The sequence below is a fragment of the Lathyrus oleraceus genome, chromosome 1 (genome assembly GCF_024323335.1).
Source record: "Lathyrus oleraceus cultivar Zhongwan6 chromosome 1, CAAS_Psat_ZW6_1.0, whole genome shotgun sequence".
NCBI classification, from domain to species: domain Eukaryota; kingdom Viridiplantae; phylum Streptophyta; class Magnoliopsida; order Fabales; family Fabaceae; genus Lathyrus; species Lathyrus oleraceus.
The window spans coordinates 186015569-186034739 of record NC_066579.1 but is presented as its reverse complement, the minus strand read 5'-3'; the positions used below and the strand labels follow the sequence as shown (position 1 = coordinate 186034739).

The 19171-nt window shown below is 40.4% G+C and overlaps 1 protein-coding gene across 1 annotated transcript; it reads left to right on the top strand.

The window, feature by feature from the left end:
* The first annotated feature begins 16449 nt into the window (after positions 1 to 16449).
* LOC127098527 (eukaryotic translation initiation factor 4 gamma-like) lies at positions 16450 to 18842 on the top strand. The gene is made up of 3 exons (XM_051037145.1): positions 16450 to 16616; positions 18052 to 18281; positions 18715 to 18842. The coding sequence occupies exons 1-3, from the start codon at positions 16450 to 16452 to the stop codon at positions 18840 to 18842; spliced, it is 525 nt and encodes a 174-aa protein (XP_050893102.1).
* Positions 18843 to 19171: the final 329 nt, after the last annotated feature.

The following is a 19171-nucleotide window of genomic DNA, read 5'->3' as shown; positions in this document are numbered from 1 at the left end:
GCAATGAGGAAGTCAGAGCTTCGTAGTTCCGCTCACAAATAGAGTATATGTTTGGTTGTTTTTATGAATAATGTTAACATTCATATCCTACTATTCACTTGCATGTATGCTCGAGCGTGGGAGCGGAAAATGTTTGTTTGTTTGTGGTAAAGTGTATGCGTTTGGATTACACTCTAGTAGTTAAACATTACTTGCTCACACATGGAGGATTAAACATCGTTCACAGTAGAACGGAAGTAGCATGTCCTTTTTGAAAAGGTTTGAAGAATGCACTGAGGAAAAAATTGATTTGATTTGTTGGGGTTAATTTTAGTACAGAGACAAACATTAGACCCTTGGCTATATACAATCAACAGTCCAAAAACTTGGAAGTTGAAAGGACAATTGTATCCTACCACTCTTTTTCATCCAAAAGAGATTTGAATTGTCAAAGAGTTTGACAAGTCTAATCATTGGAACTTAGAGGGAGACAAGTATCTACCCTTGACTAAGTACGACTAACAATCAGAATACTTGGGAGTCGAGAGGATGATATTATCCTACTACCCTTTTTCTCCCTCATAGCACCTAGATTGAACTTGTTTGAATCATTAGATGTTTTAAGGGGGAAGTCAAGTGTCAGGTCCTCAAGCTAGGTACAACTGAAAACCCAAGTACTTGAATATTATGTACAAACACGCACACCACGTTTTTGCATTCTGGATTGTTAAGAAATTGTTTTTGAAAAGGCACTCGAAGTTGGATCAAGTGTTTGAGTTTATTATGAAAAATTGTGTGTGAAGAATTGAGGTAGAGAGATATAATAGAGATAGGTTGAGAAGAGAATAGAATGGAGAAAAAGGATAAGGTGGAATGGATAAGAGATACTTGACGTTGGATCAAGTACTCGTGTTGCTATGGAGTGAGTTTGATTTGGAAAATACTTGATGTTGGAACAAGTATGCCTTTTGTCTTTTGAAATGCTTTATTTTATCGTTTGCTTTTATCTTTTTAGTTACCATTCATGATGAACTATAAAAGAAATAAACCTAAGCTATTACATTTGCATGGGGTGGGGGTACATGATCTACAATGGAAGGATGTAACCATACAATACAAATGGAAAATGAAAAGAGATTAAACAAGTTACAAATCAAGTACCATGCCTAAAATATTCAAGTGGCATGGTATCCTCCCACAATACAAGACAATTGAATGGTTAAAGGCCGTGATGGATTGGATCCATACTTGAATTGAACTTAAGGTCTCAATGGTCATGTAATCATAAACATGAATCAAATAGAGTTAGTATGCATTAAGAAAACATCAGAGTACGAGCTATCTGGCTATCTGGGTATCCTCCCATAATACAAGACAATTGAATGGTTAAAGGCCGTGATGGATTGGATCCATACTTGAATTGAACTTAAGGTCTCAATGGTCATGTAATCACAAACATGAATCAAATAGAGTTAGTATGCATTAAGAAAACATCAGAGTATGGGCTATCTGGGTATTGTGATGCAGATTACGCTGGAGACAGATTGAAACAGAAAATCACATCTGGGAATTTTCAATTTCTGGGAGGAAACCTTATTTCATGGGCTAGAAGAAAACAATCAACCATTGTGTCATACCCCAAAATTTGCCCATTAATATTTCAAGACATTTTGCAAGGCATTCCGACTCATATATAACACTGATCTTGAAGAAACAAAGGCCCAGCTCACGGATGGCCCAATCCAGAAAATGGCCCAAACTGGCCTGTTCGCTACGCGCTCGCCTAGCGAAGCTGACAGACAACAAAAATTTCGGGCTTCATTCTGAGCCCATTAGGTCACCATTATCACTATAAATACCAGCACTTCAGTAATAAAAAAAAAAAAAAAAAAAAGAATTTTTTTTAATTAATTAATTAATTAATTAATTAATTAATTAAATAATTATAATAAATAAATAAAATATAACAAATTATTTTGGACTTGGGTCTCCCTCATTCCAAGCCCATTACCCACGAAATCAGTCTATAAATACTGAAGTTTCAGTAGAGGAAAGGACTTGGAGTTACACTGGGAGATTCACTGAAAAAAAAAAAGAGGAGGAGAACAGAGAAGAACGAATAGAAGTTTTGGCATAGGAACCCTGCCTACCCGGAGAATTCAGAGTAAAGAAACCCTGAAGGCAACCCATCTGCACCGAAGCCATCGCCGTCCAATTCCCGCTGCCTAACTTATTCCGATACTACAAGTGGTCAATCCCTTCAACCTTGAATTGGCAAACAGGTTTGCGTATCTCTATTGTTTATACTTTCAATTGGCCATATCTACATATATAATGCATCATGATAAAATGTTGATATATAATTTGCTTTCGTATGGGAATTTAAATATGCCTGAATACCCTGAATGTTTGACCATGTTATTCCTGTGATAAAATGCCATAAAATTCAAAGTTCCTAACATGGGGCTGTTTTCAAATTCAAAATCCGTGGCCGCTCGCTAGCACCTCGCTAGGCGAGCCTGGGGCGAGTATTCGCCTGGCCTTCGCTAGGCGAGGCAGAGGCGAACGAGACAGTAGCTGACTTTTCTATTCTTTTTTTTTATGTTTTATCATAGCCATGCATTATTCATCCTATCCTATTTATTGTTGTGATATTTCTCCGGTGTAATCTTCGATTGCACCCTGATTTGGTGTTCTGACATGTTTCTTTTTTTTTGAGTTTCGTAAAGGTTCGCATATCCCAGGAAAAGGTTATTGGCTAGGTATTCCACTTTAGTTGTGGGATACCCTTGTGGAGTTTCACCCTAAATTAATTTTTAATGTATTAATTTCTAATGTATTAATTTTTTTTAATATATTATTTTTAATAATTTTAATGTGGAGTTTCATCCTAATTATATAATTAATTGTAAAACTTTGCCTTTGAATAAGTGATCTTGGACCTCTCTTTGTTGCCTTACGATTACGATATTACGGTCATGTCCCGCGAACGTGGGGATACCCTTAGCAAAGACCCTTCGGTTAAATCATCATAAAATAAATTATAGTCCCTCGGATGTTGCCTTCGAATATACAACTTTGTCCCTCGATGACCCTCCGATGTTGCCTACGGTTAAAAGATGATAGTCCCTTCGAATGCTAAGGTATCCTCGTAATTGTTGCCTTCAATGACCAATCGATGACCCTACGATGACCCTTTTACATCCAAAGGATAAAACTACTTATTTCTCAATAATAAGGACAGTTTTACCCTCATAAGGATAGGAAATACTCATAAAGACCTTGGGTCGGTATAACTCTTAATTGCTGGCTCACAACCTAAAACATTTTTTCACACCTCACACCTTTCAAAATACCTTCAGAAAATCACCACTTGGTATACATTCATACTAGAATCATTACCGAGTTATATTTTTCTAAACAATTTTCAAAACTAAACGAGATAATCACTTTGTATACATTCATACAAGAATCATTACAAAGTTAAATTCTCTTTTCAAAACAATTTTTCTAAACAATTCACAAACACTTTTTTTTAGACAAAAATAATATAAGTGATCGAGCAATTAAGAGCCCATGGATAACCATGGATACAAAGGGTGCTAACACCTTTCCTTTGTATAATGTACCTCCCGAACCCAAAATCTAAATTAAGGTTTTTCCTGTTCTTTTCCACCTTTCCTTATTGGATAAAAGAAAAGTCGGTGGCGACTCTTGCTAACCGCGACATTGCGATTAAAACCACAAAAAAGTCCAGTTCACCGTATGACAGAACTGGCGACTCTGCTGGGGACCTTAAAAAGAGAGGTTACCTTAAAAACAAGATCACTTATTCAATTTGTCTGATTTATTTTTAGGGATTGCTTGGGTATGTTATGCTTGAGTGAAAGATCCTACACCCGGATCTAGTGTACCTTAGGTAAGTAGCAAGAGATCATCGCGACTGTCCGGCGTATACTGGAATGGTCAAAATGATGGCTACGGTTAATGTGGCACTTTGGATGTCCTGATGTTCCTCATGTTAGTTGAGGAAATATTTGGCATTCGCGTGGTGTCATAAAAGCATTAACCAGACCTTTAGAACCCTAATTGACTCATCCTGGCCATTAGAAAGTAGTGAGATAACTGGCTTCGGTTCCGACTGGAGTTGGTTGAGACTCGATACTACACTCTTTGAGATTGGACTTTAGGGAAGCTTCGGTCAACCACTTGGTGTTGCACTGAAGTGGACTTAAGGAAAGGTCAATGATTTGAGATCCTTCTAGAACCCGGTTACTATTCTAAGACAGGTTGAACCAACCAAACTTCAGTGGGGAGGGTATTTACCTATGGAACTCACGCAAGCCTTAAAACCTAGGAATGATTGTTGTGTAACTTGCTTGTGCTTGTTATTTATCTAACAACATGACATCATAACAACATAACATCATAACATCATGGCATTGTACTAACCATTTCAAGGATTTAGGGATTTAACTCTGCTAAAAAAAAACAGAAAAAACAAAAACAAAAGCAAAAACAAAAGAGAAAAGAAAAAAAAAGCTCTTTTTGTTAGTTTATGCAAAGTTAAATCCCGAAAGTCCTTGAAAACATTTCATACATTGCATTGCATCGCATAACAGGTATTCTAAAGGATCAGTGTTCTCACGATTTTCCTATCAAACAGATTCCAGCAGATTCAAACAGATTGAACAATGGCTCTCGAACAAACTGTCAAAGATCTCCAGGCCCAGAATGCTCAATTCCAGGAAATGATGCTGAGCTTATCTAAGGGGCAGGAAGAACTGAAAGCTCTTTTGATGGAGAAGAAGAAGGACCAGAAACCTGTGGGTTACATCAACCCGGGGAGAAGGCTTAAGGGACAGGTTACAGGAGTCAAGATTAGAATTCCGAAGGATTCAGAAGAAGAGACCGAGAATGATTCGGAAGATGAGAATCCTAATCTCATCAATTCTGAGGACGACGATGAAGATTATGAACATGAACAGTACTCTCCGAAGGATGATAAGTACAAGTTGCTGGAAGAACGTATGCTAGCTATGGAGGGGCAGAAAGTGCCCGGTCTGGATTTCGAAAACTTGGGTCTGGTCTCTGATGTGGTCATTCCCCGCAAATTCAAGGTTCCCATTTTCACTAAGTATGATGGTGCCTCTTGTCCTCAGATGCATCTAAGGGCTTATGTGAGAAAGATTCAGCCGCACACTACTGATAAGAAACTGTGGATCCATTTCTTCCAAGAGAGTCTGTCTGGCACACAGTTAGAGTGGTATTATCAGCTTGAGAGCTCTAACATCCGCACATGGACTGATTTAGCAACAGCTTTCTACAAGCACTACCAGTATAATTCTGAGTTAGCGCCTACTCGGCTACAGCTACAAAATATGACTATGGGCTCTAAAGAAAGTTTCAAAGAATATGCTCAAAAGTGGAGAGATTTGGCTGGCAGAGTCAAACCCCCTATGACTGATCGAGAGTTAGTGGACATGTTCATGGGTACACTGACTGGCCCATTCTACAGCCATCTACTGGGAAGTTCCTCGTCAGGTTTCACTGAACTTATCTTGACAGGTGAACGGGTTGAAAGCGGCATTCGAAATGGAAAGATACAGGCAGCTACTTCTGCAAGCACCAAAAAGTCCTATCAGGGAAAGAGTGAATCAAATGCTGTGTACAGTGAGAGGAAGCATAACAAGAAGAATCGTGACCATACTATTGGGGCAGTTACAATTGCCGCACCGCCATCTCAGAACTTCCAACACAGACAAGACAGGTCGAGAAGACAGTTTACCAAGATCAATATGACTTTAACCCAAGCACTGCAGAGTATGTTAAAGGCCAATTTGATTACCCTCAGAGGCCCTCCTGCAAATCCCAACACTACTTCTCCTCGTTATAATCCCAACGCCAGGTGTGCCTATCACTCCGATAGCCCCGGGCATGATACGAATGATTGCTGGTTGTTGAAGAACAAGATTCAGGATATGATCGACGCTGGAGAAATTGAATTTGATCCTCCGGCGACCCCCAATGTCATCACAGCACCTATGCCTAATCATGACCAGAATGTTAATGTTGTGGACGACAATTCTCACGTTACTGACGTTGCTGATTTAGCATCTCCTCTCCTGATCGTTAAGAAGAATTTATTGCAAGCTGGTTTATTTCCAGGTTGTGCTGAAGATTGCGATCTCTGTGTACTCCGACCCAATGATTGTTTGAAGTTGAAGAACGGCATTCAACGGCTGATGGATGATCGTACAATTCTATTTGAAAGGGTTCCTAAGGTGGACAACTCTATTGAAGAGGTATCTGTGATTGCTAGGTCCAAAGCTCCAGTGAAGATTACCGCTACTAGAGTGCCTGTGAAGATTACCGCTGAGCCCAAAGGGCTCCCCTGATTATTACCGCACCTGGCCCCGTGCCATATTCCTCCAGCAAAGCTATTCCGTGGAACTATGGAGGCGACGTTTACATCCATGGCATAAAGCAAGTTGGTAGTTCTGCTAATCCTAATGATATTGTGGGGACTAGTAAAGTTACTCGAAGTGGAAGGATCTACTCCCCAGAAATCTCACCTCCCGCTCCCGAAATTCGAGGAAAAAGACCAGTCAATCCTCCTCAGTCAGAGACATCGGTCGAAGTTACTTCTGAAGATGTTGCCAAACAGGAAATGGAAGAGATGCTGAAAATCATCCGTAAGAGCGATTTTGATGTAGTGGAACAATTGGGGCATACTCCGTCTAAAATCTCAATGTTGTCCTTGTTATTATCCTCTGAATCCCATGCCAATGCATTGATGAAATTCTTGAAGACCGCTCATGTGCCTCAAGAAACATCCGTCGATCAATTCGAACATTATGTTGCTAATTTGACTGTTGACAATGGCCTAGGCTTTTCCGATGCTGACCTGACGCCAGCAGGAAAGAATCACAATAAAGCTCTGCATATCTCCATCGAGTGTGAGGGGATCACCCTGGCTCACGTGTTGATCGACAACGGCTCTTCCTTGAATGTGCTCCCGAAAGCTGTACTCGATAAATTTGACTACAAAGGCATTGAACTGAAACCTAGTGATGTTGTGGTGCGTGCTTACGATGGTGCGAAGAGTGTTGTCTATGGTGAAGTGGTTCTCCCTATCAAGATGGGACCTCAAGTCTTCAACACTACCTTTCACGTGATGGACATTCGTCCCGCCTACTCCTGCTTGTTGGGGCGCCCTTGGATCCATGGGGCAGGTGCGGTAGCTTCGTCGCTTCATCAAAAGCTGAAGTATCCAATAGCAGGCATGGTTGTCACTGTATGTGGAGAAGAAGAGTATATTGTCAGTAGTGTGCAAGCCTTCAAATACGTCGAGATGGATGGTGAATTCTTTGAGACTCCTTCTCAGTCATTTGAAGTGGTTCCTCCACCCAGTCCTGTCCTTAAGCCAACTCCCCTTGTGCCCAAGGTTGTTCGTGCTCCCCCTGTCATGATCTCTCTAAAAGATGCTCAAGCCGCGATTGAAAATGGTGATCGTGCTGGTTGGGGTCAACTGATCAATGTACCATACAAGTCTGATAAAGCTGGCCTGGGGTTTAACTCTGGAAAGATAGTCAAAAATCAGATTAATGCTATGGAAGATGCTGATAGTGATTGCGACTTGGATAGCTGGATTTTCCCAACAATTGGTGACGGACTCAACAATTGGAAGACTGAAGACATTATCCCGATTTCCTTTAGTCAGGAATCCCTATCCACTCTGGATCCTGTTGATAATAGTTCTACTACTGTTCATTATGACTTTGAAAATCCGATCTACCGAGCCGAAGATGGAAGTGAGGAAGATTGTGAAGTACCTGAAGAACTTGCCAGAATGTTACTACAAGAAGAAAGGACTATACAGCCGCATGAGGAGTCAGTTGAGACTGTAAATCTGGGTACCGAGGTGGACAAGAGAGAAGTCAAAATAGGAGCAGGCTTGGAAATCAGTGTCAAAAGAAGATTGATTCAAATGCTACATGACTATGTGGAGATTTTTGCTTGGTCTTACGAAGACATGCCAGGGCTGGATACCGATATAGTAGTGCATCGTTTGCCGACGAAGGAAGATTGTCGTCCTGTTAAGCAAAAGGTTCGTCGCATGCGTCCTGAAATGTCCGAGAAAATCAAGGCCGAAGTCATGAAACAATTCGATGTTGGTTTTCTGGCGGTTACTTCTTATCCTCAATGGGTTGCTAATGTGGTACCAGTGCCAAAGAAGGATGGTAAGGTGCGAATGTGTGTGGATTACAGAGATTTGAATAGAGCGAGTCCCAAGGATGATTTCCCACTGCCACACATTGATGTTCTGGTAGACAACACCGCTCAACACAAGGTATTCTCCTTCATGGATGGATTCTCGGGTTATAACCAGATCGAAATGGCACCTGAGGACATGGAGAAGACTACGTTTGTGACGCAATGGGGCACCTTCTGTTATAAAGTAATGCCGTTTGGTTTAAAGAACGCAGGAGCAACATACCAGCGTGCTATGGTGGTTTTGTTCCATGACATGATCCATCATGAAATAGAAGTATATGTGGACGATATGATAGCCAGGTCTCATACTGAAGAAGAACATCTCGATCATTTATACAAACTGTTTGAGAGGCTGAAGAAATACAAGTTGAGATTGAACCCGAACAAATGCACCTTTGGAGTAAGATCTGGTAAACTCTTGGGCTTTATTGTCAGTGGTAAAGGTATTGAGGTCGACCCAGCCAAGGTGAGAGCTATTCAAGAGATGCCAGTTCCCCGTACGGATAAAGAAGTCAGAGGTTTCTTGGGACGTTTGAATTACATTGCCCGATTTATTTCCCATTTGACCGCTACTTGCAAACCCATCTTCAAGTTACTGAGAAAAAATCAAGAGATGATATGGAATGATGAATGTCAAGAAGCTTTCGACAAAATCAGGAAGTACCTCCAAGAACCTCCAATTCTGGTGCCACCAGTTGAGGGAAGACCTCTAATCATGTATTTAACCGTTTTAGAAAACTCAATGGGGTGCGTGTTGGGACAACATGACGAGTCGGTCGAAAAGATTATGCCATATACTACCTTAGCAAAAAGTTTACCGACTGTGAAACAAGATACTCACTGCTCGAGAAAACTTGCTGTGCTTTGGCCTGGGCTGCTCGCCGACTAAGACAGTATATGTTGAATCACACCACTTTGTTGATTTCTAAGATGGATCCTATCAAATACATATTTGAGAAACCCGCCCTCTCCGGAAGAATAGCAAGATGGCAGATGATTTTAACAGAGTATGATATCCAGTATACCACCCAAAAAGCAATCAAAGGAAGCGTGCTAGCTGATCATTTGGCTCATCAGGCCGTGAATGATTATCAGTCTATGAATTTTGAGTTCCCAGATGAGGATGTCATGCTTGTTACTGATTATGAAGAACCTGGACCGAATGAAGGATCCGAAGTGGGATCCCGATGGACTATGGTTTTTGATGGATCGTCTAACGCATTGGGCAACGGTATTGGCGTCGTGATCATTTCCCCCAAGGGTGGCCATACGCCTTTCACCGCTAGACTATGTTTTGAGTGTACCAACAATATGGCTGAGTATGAAGCGTGTATTTTGGGACTCAGAGCTGCTATAGACCTAAGAATCAAGTTCTTGAAGGTGTACGGAGACTCAGCCTTGGTAATCAGTCAGGTCAAAGGAGAATGGGACACTAAACATCCGAATCTCATCCCTTATCGAGAACGGGTGTTGACATTAATCCCATACTTTGAAGAGATCACATTCGAATATATTCCACGAGAGGAGAACCAGTTGGCAGACGCATTGGCTACCATGTCATCTATGTTCAGAGTCAGATGGGACAATGAAGCTCCCCGGATTACCATTGAACGACTAGACGAACCAGCATATTGTTATGAACTTAACGCTGATGAAGTAGAAGAGAAGCCTTGGTTCCACGAGATAAAAAGATATTTAGAAACTCAGGAATACCCTGAAGGGACATCCATCAATGACAGGAAATTTCTGAGGAAGTTCTCCGCTAAATTCTTTTTGAGTAATGGAATATTGTACAAACGTAACCATGATTCGACTTTGCTTCGCTGTGTGGATAGAAAGGAATCAGAGAAGATTATGGAAGACATGCACGACGGTATCTTTGGGACTCATTCTAGTAGACATACAATGGCCAAGAAGATTCTGAGGTCAGGGTATTATTGGTCTACCATGGAAACTGATTGCCACCATCACTCCAGAACTTGTCATAAGTGCTAGATCTATGCGGATAAAGTACATGTGCCTCCTGCTCCATTAAACGTGTTGACCGCGCCGTGGCCCTTTGCAATGTGGGGCATTGATATGATTGGCGAGATTAAACCTACCGCCTCTAATGGACATCGTTTCATCCTTGTTGCTATTGATTACTTCACAAAGTGGGTGGAGGCAGCCTCATTTGCTTCTGTTACTAAGAATGTGGTGGCACGATTCATCAAGAACAGCCTCATCTGCCGATACGGCGTCCCTGAGAGGATTATCACTGACAATGGCACTAATTTGAACAACAAGATGATTACTGAACTCTGCACGCAGTTCAAAATAAAACACCATAACTCTTCTCCGTACCGGCCAAAGATGAACGGCGCTGTAGAAGCGGCTAATAAGAATATTAAGAAGATTATACAAAAGATGACGGTAACATACAAAGACTGGCATGAGATGTTACCATTTGCTCTTCATGGTTATCGTACTTCCGTGCGAACTTCGACAGGGGCAACTCCTTTCTCCTTAGTCTACGGAATGGAAGCCGTTTTACCAGTGGAAGTTCAGATTCCCTCTCTAAGGATCATGAAAGAGGCGGGCTTAGACGAGGACGAATGGATTCAGACTCGACTCGATCAGATAAATTTGATGGATGAGAAGAGACTTGCGGCTGTATGTCACGGACAGATATATCAGAAGCGCATGACCAGGGCATTCAACAAAAAGGTCAAGAGACAAGTGTATCAAATTGGCGACTTGGTAATCAAACGCATCATCCTACCACAAACTGACCCCAGAGGCAAATGGACTCCCACATACGAAGGGCCATTTGTAGTTAAGAAGGTATTCTCAGGTGGAGCCATGATACTCGCTATAATGGATGGTGAAGACTTCCCACATCCCGTGAACGCGGACATAGTTAAAAAATACTACGCATAAAAGAGACCCGCTAGATCGACGTATCTAGGCAAAAGTAAGGGCATCCCGGCGAACCAAAAGGGTTCGGGCAAAAATTAGGGATATATAAAAAAAATGTACACCCGGCAAGTCGAAAACCTGAAAAGGCGGCTTGGGCAAAAAAGGGTATCCTGGTGGACTGAAAACCTGAAAAGGCGGTCCAGGCAAAAATTAGGGATTAAAGCGTATGACTATGTCCCGTTCTCAGTCAACTTTCATCCAAGTTCGAGGGACTGACCAAGCCAATCACTTCTATCCGACAGCAAGGGATGAGATGCTCGAAGACATAATGACAGTAGTAGGCTTAAAATCAATAGGACTTCTTCCACATAGCTTTCTCTTTGTTTTCGACAATTTCCTCTTACTAGGATTTCTGTCTCCTTGTACACAAATTGCCTGTTTATAGGCCTTCTTTCAAAATCAATACAACCTTCTTTCAAAAGATGCTTTTGTTTTTTCTTTTTCTGTTTTGTTTGCGTAAACGTCCATTGATTTAATTTGAATTAATATATGCATTTGAATATGACCAATGTTTACCAAAATACATGCATAGAATAGCAATAGCAATTACTACAAGACTTCAGGATCGAGGATAAGGTCTAACCATGCTTCCAATGAATCCGCTACCAATTCTCTTCCCCAGCAAGCCTATTTTTCCCAGAAGAAATTGGCAGTATTCCCCGGCACAGCCAGCTATTCCCCAACAGAGGTCGGCATCGCCAGACAGGCTGATCATCTCATCCATCTCCAGCCCGACTCTGCTGAATATTTCCACCATCAGACAGAAATCAAGCATCCCCAGCCGAGAAAGGGTCATCGACACAAATGTCTCAAATCAGTAGATGGGGATTTATTTTCCCCAGTAGAGCCCCAAGCAGAACTTCTCATACGCATAGCTCATTCATTACATCCTTTCACAGCATACGCATGCATACAACATTCACATTTATTTTAGCATAACACGAAACATCTCATGCATCATGACATAGCATGAAGCTAACTTTTCTTTGCAGGTTATTTATCCTCCTGATATAGTCAAAATAAAAGGTTCATTCAGACAGACACCTTTATCAATCACATTCAAGATTCAGATACATATTTCAAATACAGTTCATGGGAACATTCATTCTGACAACACTTCGATATCCTCCTAATGATGGCATCTTTAAGCCCATCCCAGACATTTATTGCAAGTACAACATATACAGGTTATCAGATACAGCCTAACGTACGGTTCATTCTGATTCAGCCCAACATATGACTTCTTCAGCAACTCCAATGCGGTCTAACGTACGACCCATTTGGACCTTCAAATCCTCGGATACTGCCTAGCGTACGGTACGTTCAGGGGTGTAGTCTAGCGTACGACTACTTTCTTCTTCGGATACAGCCTAACGTACGGCTCATTCTGCAACTCAGATACGATCTAGCGTACGATCCATTCTGAACTCCAGCAACTCCAACGCGGTCTAACGTACGACCCGTTTGGATCTTACAACCCTCAGATGCTACCTAACGTACGGTACATTTCTGAAGTGTAGTCTGGCGTACGACTACCGCTTTCATCATCAGATGCGGCCTAACAGACGACTCATTCTGCGATGGTCTAACGTACGACCCGTTCGGATGTCCATCCCCTCAGATGCTACCTAACATACAGTACATTTCTGAAGTGTAGTCTAACGTACGACTACCCCTTTCGTCATCAGATTCAGCCTAACGTACGGCTCATTCTGCAACTCAGATACGATCTAGCGTATGGTCCATTCTGACCCTTTATCCCCAACAGCATATGACACACTCCGACTCCCCAGCGAAGTCGGCAGCCTAATGGATGACTCATTATACGGTCTAACGTACGACCCAGTGTGGCACCCATGTCTTCAAATTGGCCTAATATACGGCGCGATCTGAAGCTTTTGTCATCAAACCTCCCGGATGGCACCTTTAAGCCCATCTCCATCAAGACCAACTGTCGATTCTCAAGTGCAAATTTTTGGGGCATTCTAGTGTTCAATAATCTTCCACCTCCAGACCACGAATGGCGTACACACCATTCTAACTCTCTCGGTCCAAGAATATTGAACAGGGGCAGCTGTCATACCCCAAAATTTGCCCATTAATATTTCAAGACATTTTGCAAGGCATTCCGACTCATATATAACACTGATCTTGAAGAAACAAAGGCCCAGCTCACGGATGGCCCAATCCAGAAAATGGCCCAAACTGGCCTGTTCGCTACGCGCTCGCCTAGCGAAGCTGACAGACAACAAAAATTTCGGGCTTCATTCTGAGCCCATTAGGTCACCATTATCACTATAAATACCAGCACTTCAGTAATAAAAAAAAAAAAAATTAATTAATTAATTAATTAATTAATTAATTAAATAATTATAATAAATAAATAAAATATAACAAATTATTTTGGACTTGGGTCTCCCTCATTCCAAGCCCATTACCCACGAAATCAGTCTATAAATACTGAAGTTTCAGTAGAGGAAAGGACTTGGAGTTACACTGGGAGATTCACTGAAAAAAAAAAGAGGAGGAGAACAGAGAAGAACGAATAGAAGTTTTGGCATAGGAACCCTGTCTACCCGGAGAATTCAGAGTAAAGAAACCCTGAAGGCAGCCCATCTGCACCGAAGCCATCGCCGTCCAATTCCCGCTGCCTAACTTATTCCGATACTACAAGTGGTCAATCCCTTCAACCTTGAATTGGCAAACAGGTTTGCGTATCTCTATTGTTTATACTTTCAATTGGCCATATCTACATATATAATGCATCATGATAAAATGTTGATATATAATTTGCTTTCGTATGGGAATTTAAATATGCCTGAATACCCTGAATGTTTGACCATGTTATTCCTGTGATAAAATGCCATAAAATTCAAAGTTCCTAACATGGGGCTGTTTTCAAATTCAAAATCCGTGGCCGCTCGCTAGCACCTCGCTAGGCGAGCCTGGGGCGAGTATTCGCCTGGCCTTCGCTAGGCGAGGCAGAGGCGAACGAGACAGTAGCTGACTTTTCTATTCTTTTTTTTATGTTTTATCATAGCCATGCATTATTCATCCTATCCTATTTATTGTTGTGATATTTCTCCGGTGTAATCTTCGATTGCACCCTGATTTGGTGTTCTGACATGTTTCTTTTTTTTTTGAGTTTCGTAAAGGTTCGCATATCCCAGGAAAAGGTTATTGGCTAGGTATTCCACTTTAGTTGTGGGATACCCTTGTGGAGTTTCACCCTAAATTAATTTTTAATGTATTAATTTCTAATGTATTAATTTTTTTTAATATATTATTTTTAATAATTTTAATGTGGAGTTTCATCCTAATTATATAATTAATTGTAAAACTTTGCCTTTGAATAAGTGATCTTGGACCTCTCTTTGTTGCCTTACGATTACGATATTACGGTCATGTCCCGCGAACGTGGGGATACCCTTAGCAAAGACCCTTCGGTTAAATCATCATAAAATAAATTATAGTCCCTCGGATGTTGCCTTCGAATATACAACTTTGTCCCTCGATGACCCTCCGATGTTGCCTACGGTTAAAAGATGATAGTCCCTTCGAATGCTAAGGTATCCTCGTAACTGTTGCCTTCAATGACCAATCGATGACCCTACGATGACCCTTTTACATCCAAAGGATAAAACTACTTATTTCTCAATAATAAGGACAGTTTTACCCTCATAAGGATAGGAAATACTCATAAAGACCTTGGGTCGGTATAACTCTTAATTGCTGGCTCACAACCTAAAACATTTTTTCACACCTCACACCTTTCAAAATACCTTCAGAAAATCACCACTTGGTATACATTCATACTAGAATCATTACCGAGTTATATTTTTCTAAACAATTTTCAAAACTAAACGAGATAATCACTTTGTATACATTCATACAAGAATCATTACAAAGTTAAATTCTCTTTTCAAAACAATTTTTCTAAACAATTCACAAACACTTTTTTTTAGACAAAAATAATATAAGTGATCGAGCAATTAAGAGCCCATGGATAACCATGGATACAAAGGGTGCTAACACCTTCCCTTTGTATAATGTACCTCCCGAACCCAAAATCTAAATTAAGGTTTTTCCTGTTCTTTTCCACCTTTCCTTATTGGATAAAAGAAAAGTCGGTGGCGACTCTTGCTAACCGCGACATTGCGATTAAAACCACAAAAAAGTCCAGTTCACCGTATGACACATTGCATTCTCAACTACAGAAGCAAAATACATTTTAGCTTCACTATGCAGTACTCAGATGCTCTAGATGAAGAATCAACTTGAGGACTTTCAGATATATGAGAGTAATATCCCTATCTTTTCTGATAATACTGCTGCCATATGTTTAAGTAAGAATCTAATTTTGCATTCCAGAGAGAAACACATGGAAATTAAACATCATTTTATCAGAGACTATGTTCAGAAAGGGGTAATAATTTTAAAATTCATAGATACAAACCATCAATGGGGTGATATCTTCACAAAAACCTTAGCTGAAGATAAATTTCTTTTCATTCTGAAACATTTAAATATGGAAGATTACCCAAAATGAATCTGAACTTGTGCTCCTCCTCTCTAATGTAAAATAGGCTCTGACTTAACCATATGTGGTTCATCTGGTTCTGCTTTTGATACTTCTATAAGTTAGATGTTATTTGGATTAGAAACCTTCTGAATCATAAACCTTTTGGTATTCTTGATGTTAGAAACATCAACACGTGGTCTCTTAAACGTGTGACCTTGGATCTTCTAGACAATTGTCTAACTCATAACTCAATAGCCAAACTATTGAGATCTCCTCGAGTAGTGTGCATATTCTTGAGATTAGACAGTCATCATTAGCTACAATTAATTCTCCCCACGCTTGTCAACTCAGATTTCAACAAAATTATTTGTTTTCGGTGCCTATTGATTCTAACGCTGTCGTTTTGCATGTATTATGATTATGTGTATATATTTACCATACTTCCCACTTTCACACTTTTCACTCTCACAACCTACACAAACCCTCATGCGTTCATTCTCTCTACAACCTTCACCTTTGTTAGCAATCTTCATCTTCTACAACTGCAAATAGATTCCCAACAAGAACAAGTCTATGAATACTCTTAGCAAATGGATGCTGTTGAACAACATATTGAAGCTCCAAAATAGGTTTCTACTCAAATTGCTACAACTTCAATAACTATATATCAAGAACCTCATGTTCTTGATCGTCCCCCTCACATAAATCTAGCCATGCTATTTGAGAAGTTGGAAGTGTTATGTGAACTGCTGGTGGATTTCAACAACTTAAAGAGAAACACTATTGATCTTACTGAAGAATTAGAGAAACAAGGTTGGGGGAACTACTTCAAGAGGCTCCATGGTCCTGTATACACATTCCTTGTAAAGGAATTCTTGAGGTTTGTAGATTGTGACGAACATTGCATCGTCTCTTACGTCCTGGGGGTAAAGATAGTGATCATAGAAAAGTCCATAGCGAAGCTTCTGGACATGGAAAAGGTATGGGGAAGAAGGATTTACAAGATCAACCCTAGGTCAAAATACATGTCCTAGGAAATAATCCCCATAATATTCAATCAGAACCCAGAAGGGAAAACCTCAAAGAACAATGAACTTCATCAGAATCTAAGGGTTTAGTTAAATATTATTCTGGAAACCATCCATCATCGTCCAGTGTCCAGCTTATCTGACTATATAAACACATATTAGAAGTGCATCATGTACTATCTTCATAAAGGATTAAAGCTGAATCTGCCATCCATAGTCTTCAAATATCTGAGGGATTCAGTCAGAGACACAAGAAACAATATGAAACCCAGAAACTACATCCCTTTGGGGAAGTTGATTTCTGATGTGTTAATAGAAAATGGTATGGTGGACCACCTCATTTCTATTAACATGATGGAGGACGTTAAGATGGATGTGGGCAAGCCTCTAAATGCCAAAAATCTAAAGAGTATTGGGATAATGGACAAGGTCAGAGTTAAACCCACCTTGGACACCTCTTGGGACGCTTTGAAGGATCACATGGAAATTTCTCATGGGATGTATCTTTTCTCCAAGATTGATCCCTCATAGGTAATCGCTCACTATCTCCATGAGTTCCTTCGCTCCAAATAAGTCTTCTCTTTCTGAAGCTCCTTTACTTTATGGATCTAGGAAAATATCCTCTTCCCTAACTCAAACACCTCCACATATTCTCCCTCTGAACAAACTATTTCCATTCCAACTCCTTAAGAACCCCACAACTTCAAAACTAACACATCCTTATCCCCTCTACAAAAATTCTACCTCACAACCACAACACTCCCTGTACCTAAGGCCTTACTTTTCAATGAACCCATTTCACCTCCCTCAACTACTCCATAATCTCCTCCATATTATGACCTTTCCTCTAACTCTGAACAACCAAATTTTTTTGATCATTCCTCACCCACTATAGTACAGCTCCAAGCCACATCAGAATCTGAACAGACTATGTCTGTCCTAAAAACTTCTGAGCCTATACTAACTCCCTCTGCACCTCCTTTATCACCCTCGGAAACTCTACCATCTTCTGAACCTCCCACTGAGCCCTCTGAAACCATTCAAACTCCCTATGAATCCATTCATCAAACCTCTGAACTTGAACCAACCTTTCTAACCCCTGGAAGAGGTATTTTCCATATTCTTGGAAAGCTAAGTTGCGAGGCTCAGACAACTATCTGAAGAATCTAGACTAAGTGGCAATCCTTCTGAAGTAAGGACTCACTGAAATGAATTTCTCAGATGGATGACATCTGAGGTCTTTAAGCTCAATGGACTCTCTAAATAAGTCATAAATGACTTTATCAGAGGAGCTAAAGAAAGACTAGAGGTGCGTCTGGTGCATGAAGCTAAAGAGAGGGCCAAGAAGGAAGCTGAAGAGAAGGCTAGGCAGGAAGCTAAGGAGAAGGCCGGGAAGAAAGCTGAGGAAAAAGCTGCCAATGAAGCTGCTACTGCAGAAGCTAAAGCTAGCACTGAAGAAGCAACACACGTAGCTGCAGAGGAAGCTACAAAGACTACTGAAGTTGCTCTGACTCGAGGTGAGTCATCGCATCTGATCTCGCTATGTTGGTGCTCAAGTCTCTGGAAGAACTTCAGAAGGAACAACAACTTGTGAGAGCCAGACTCGACCAGTAAGATCAAGTCAACTCCAACATCCAAGGCTTGCTTACCCAGCTACTTCAGAGGATGCCTCATCCTCCAAACCCTTAGGCACCATAGGACCATTTGTTTGTACTTGTTAGTTCCAAGAGTTTTTTAACCTTTAAGGCTATTTGCTTCTATGTGTATCTTTCTGAACTTTAAATGAAATTTTGGTTGGCTTCCATGTTCTATTCCTGTTTTTACCTTGTTCTTTTTTAGTCTAACAAAAAGGGGGAGAAAGGAATAACAACTTTCTGATGAAATAAAATATCTAACTCTCAGAACACGCCACTTACATTTTAATATTATAAATATATTGTGTTCTCTAAGTGTTTTTACAAGATATATCTGAACAAGGAAAACTGAATCAGTATCTGAGAAATAAGCAAAGCAATCTAAGAAACTCTGGTAAGAAACTATCTAACCCTGAAAACCCATATGATATAAAGAAAATCTAAAAATATTTCTTAAGTATCAGACTTAGGGGGAGATTGTCAATCTCAGGGGGAGTCATACTATATCTGACTCTGAGTCAATTGTTTAATCTATCTTGTAAAGTACCATTGTTTCATCAGAAGTCTAAGTTTTTGTCATCACAAAAAAAGGGGGAGATTGTTAGGACAAGATTTTGGTTCTGCAATATATCTTTAAGTTTTGATGATAACAAAGAATGAAACAATTTGGTACCCTAACAAAATTCTCTAAGTGTGCAGGATTCTAAGGAAAAATAAATCTAATGAGAACAATATCTGACAACTAGCAAAGTCTAGAACTGCTAATCCAGCAT

What these genes read in the sequence shown, in the direction of transcription:
- LOC127098527 (XM_051037145.1), top strand. Translation starts at nt 16,450, where the DNA reads ATGCTATTTGAGAAGTTGGAAGTGTTATGTGAACTGCTGGTGGATTTC. An exon ending in CTTGTAAAGGAATTCTTGAG is followed by an intron (nt 16,617 to 18,051) that starts GTTTGTAGATTG and finishes TGACTTTATCAG; the next exon opens with AGGAGCTAAAGAAAGACTAG. An exon ending in TGAAGTTGCTCTGACTCGAG is followed by an intron (nt 18,282 to 18,714) that starts GTGAGTCATCGC and finishes GTGTTCTCTAAG; the next exon opens with TGTTTTTACAAGATATATCT.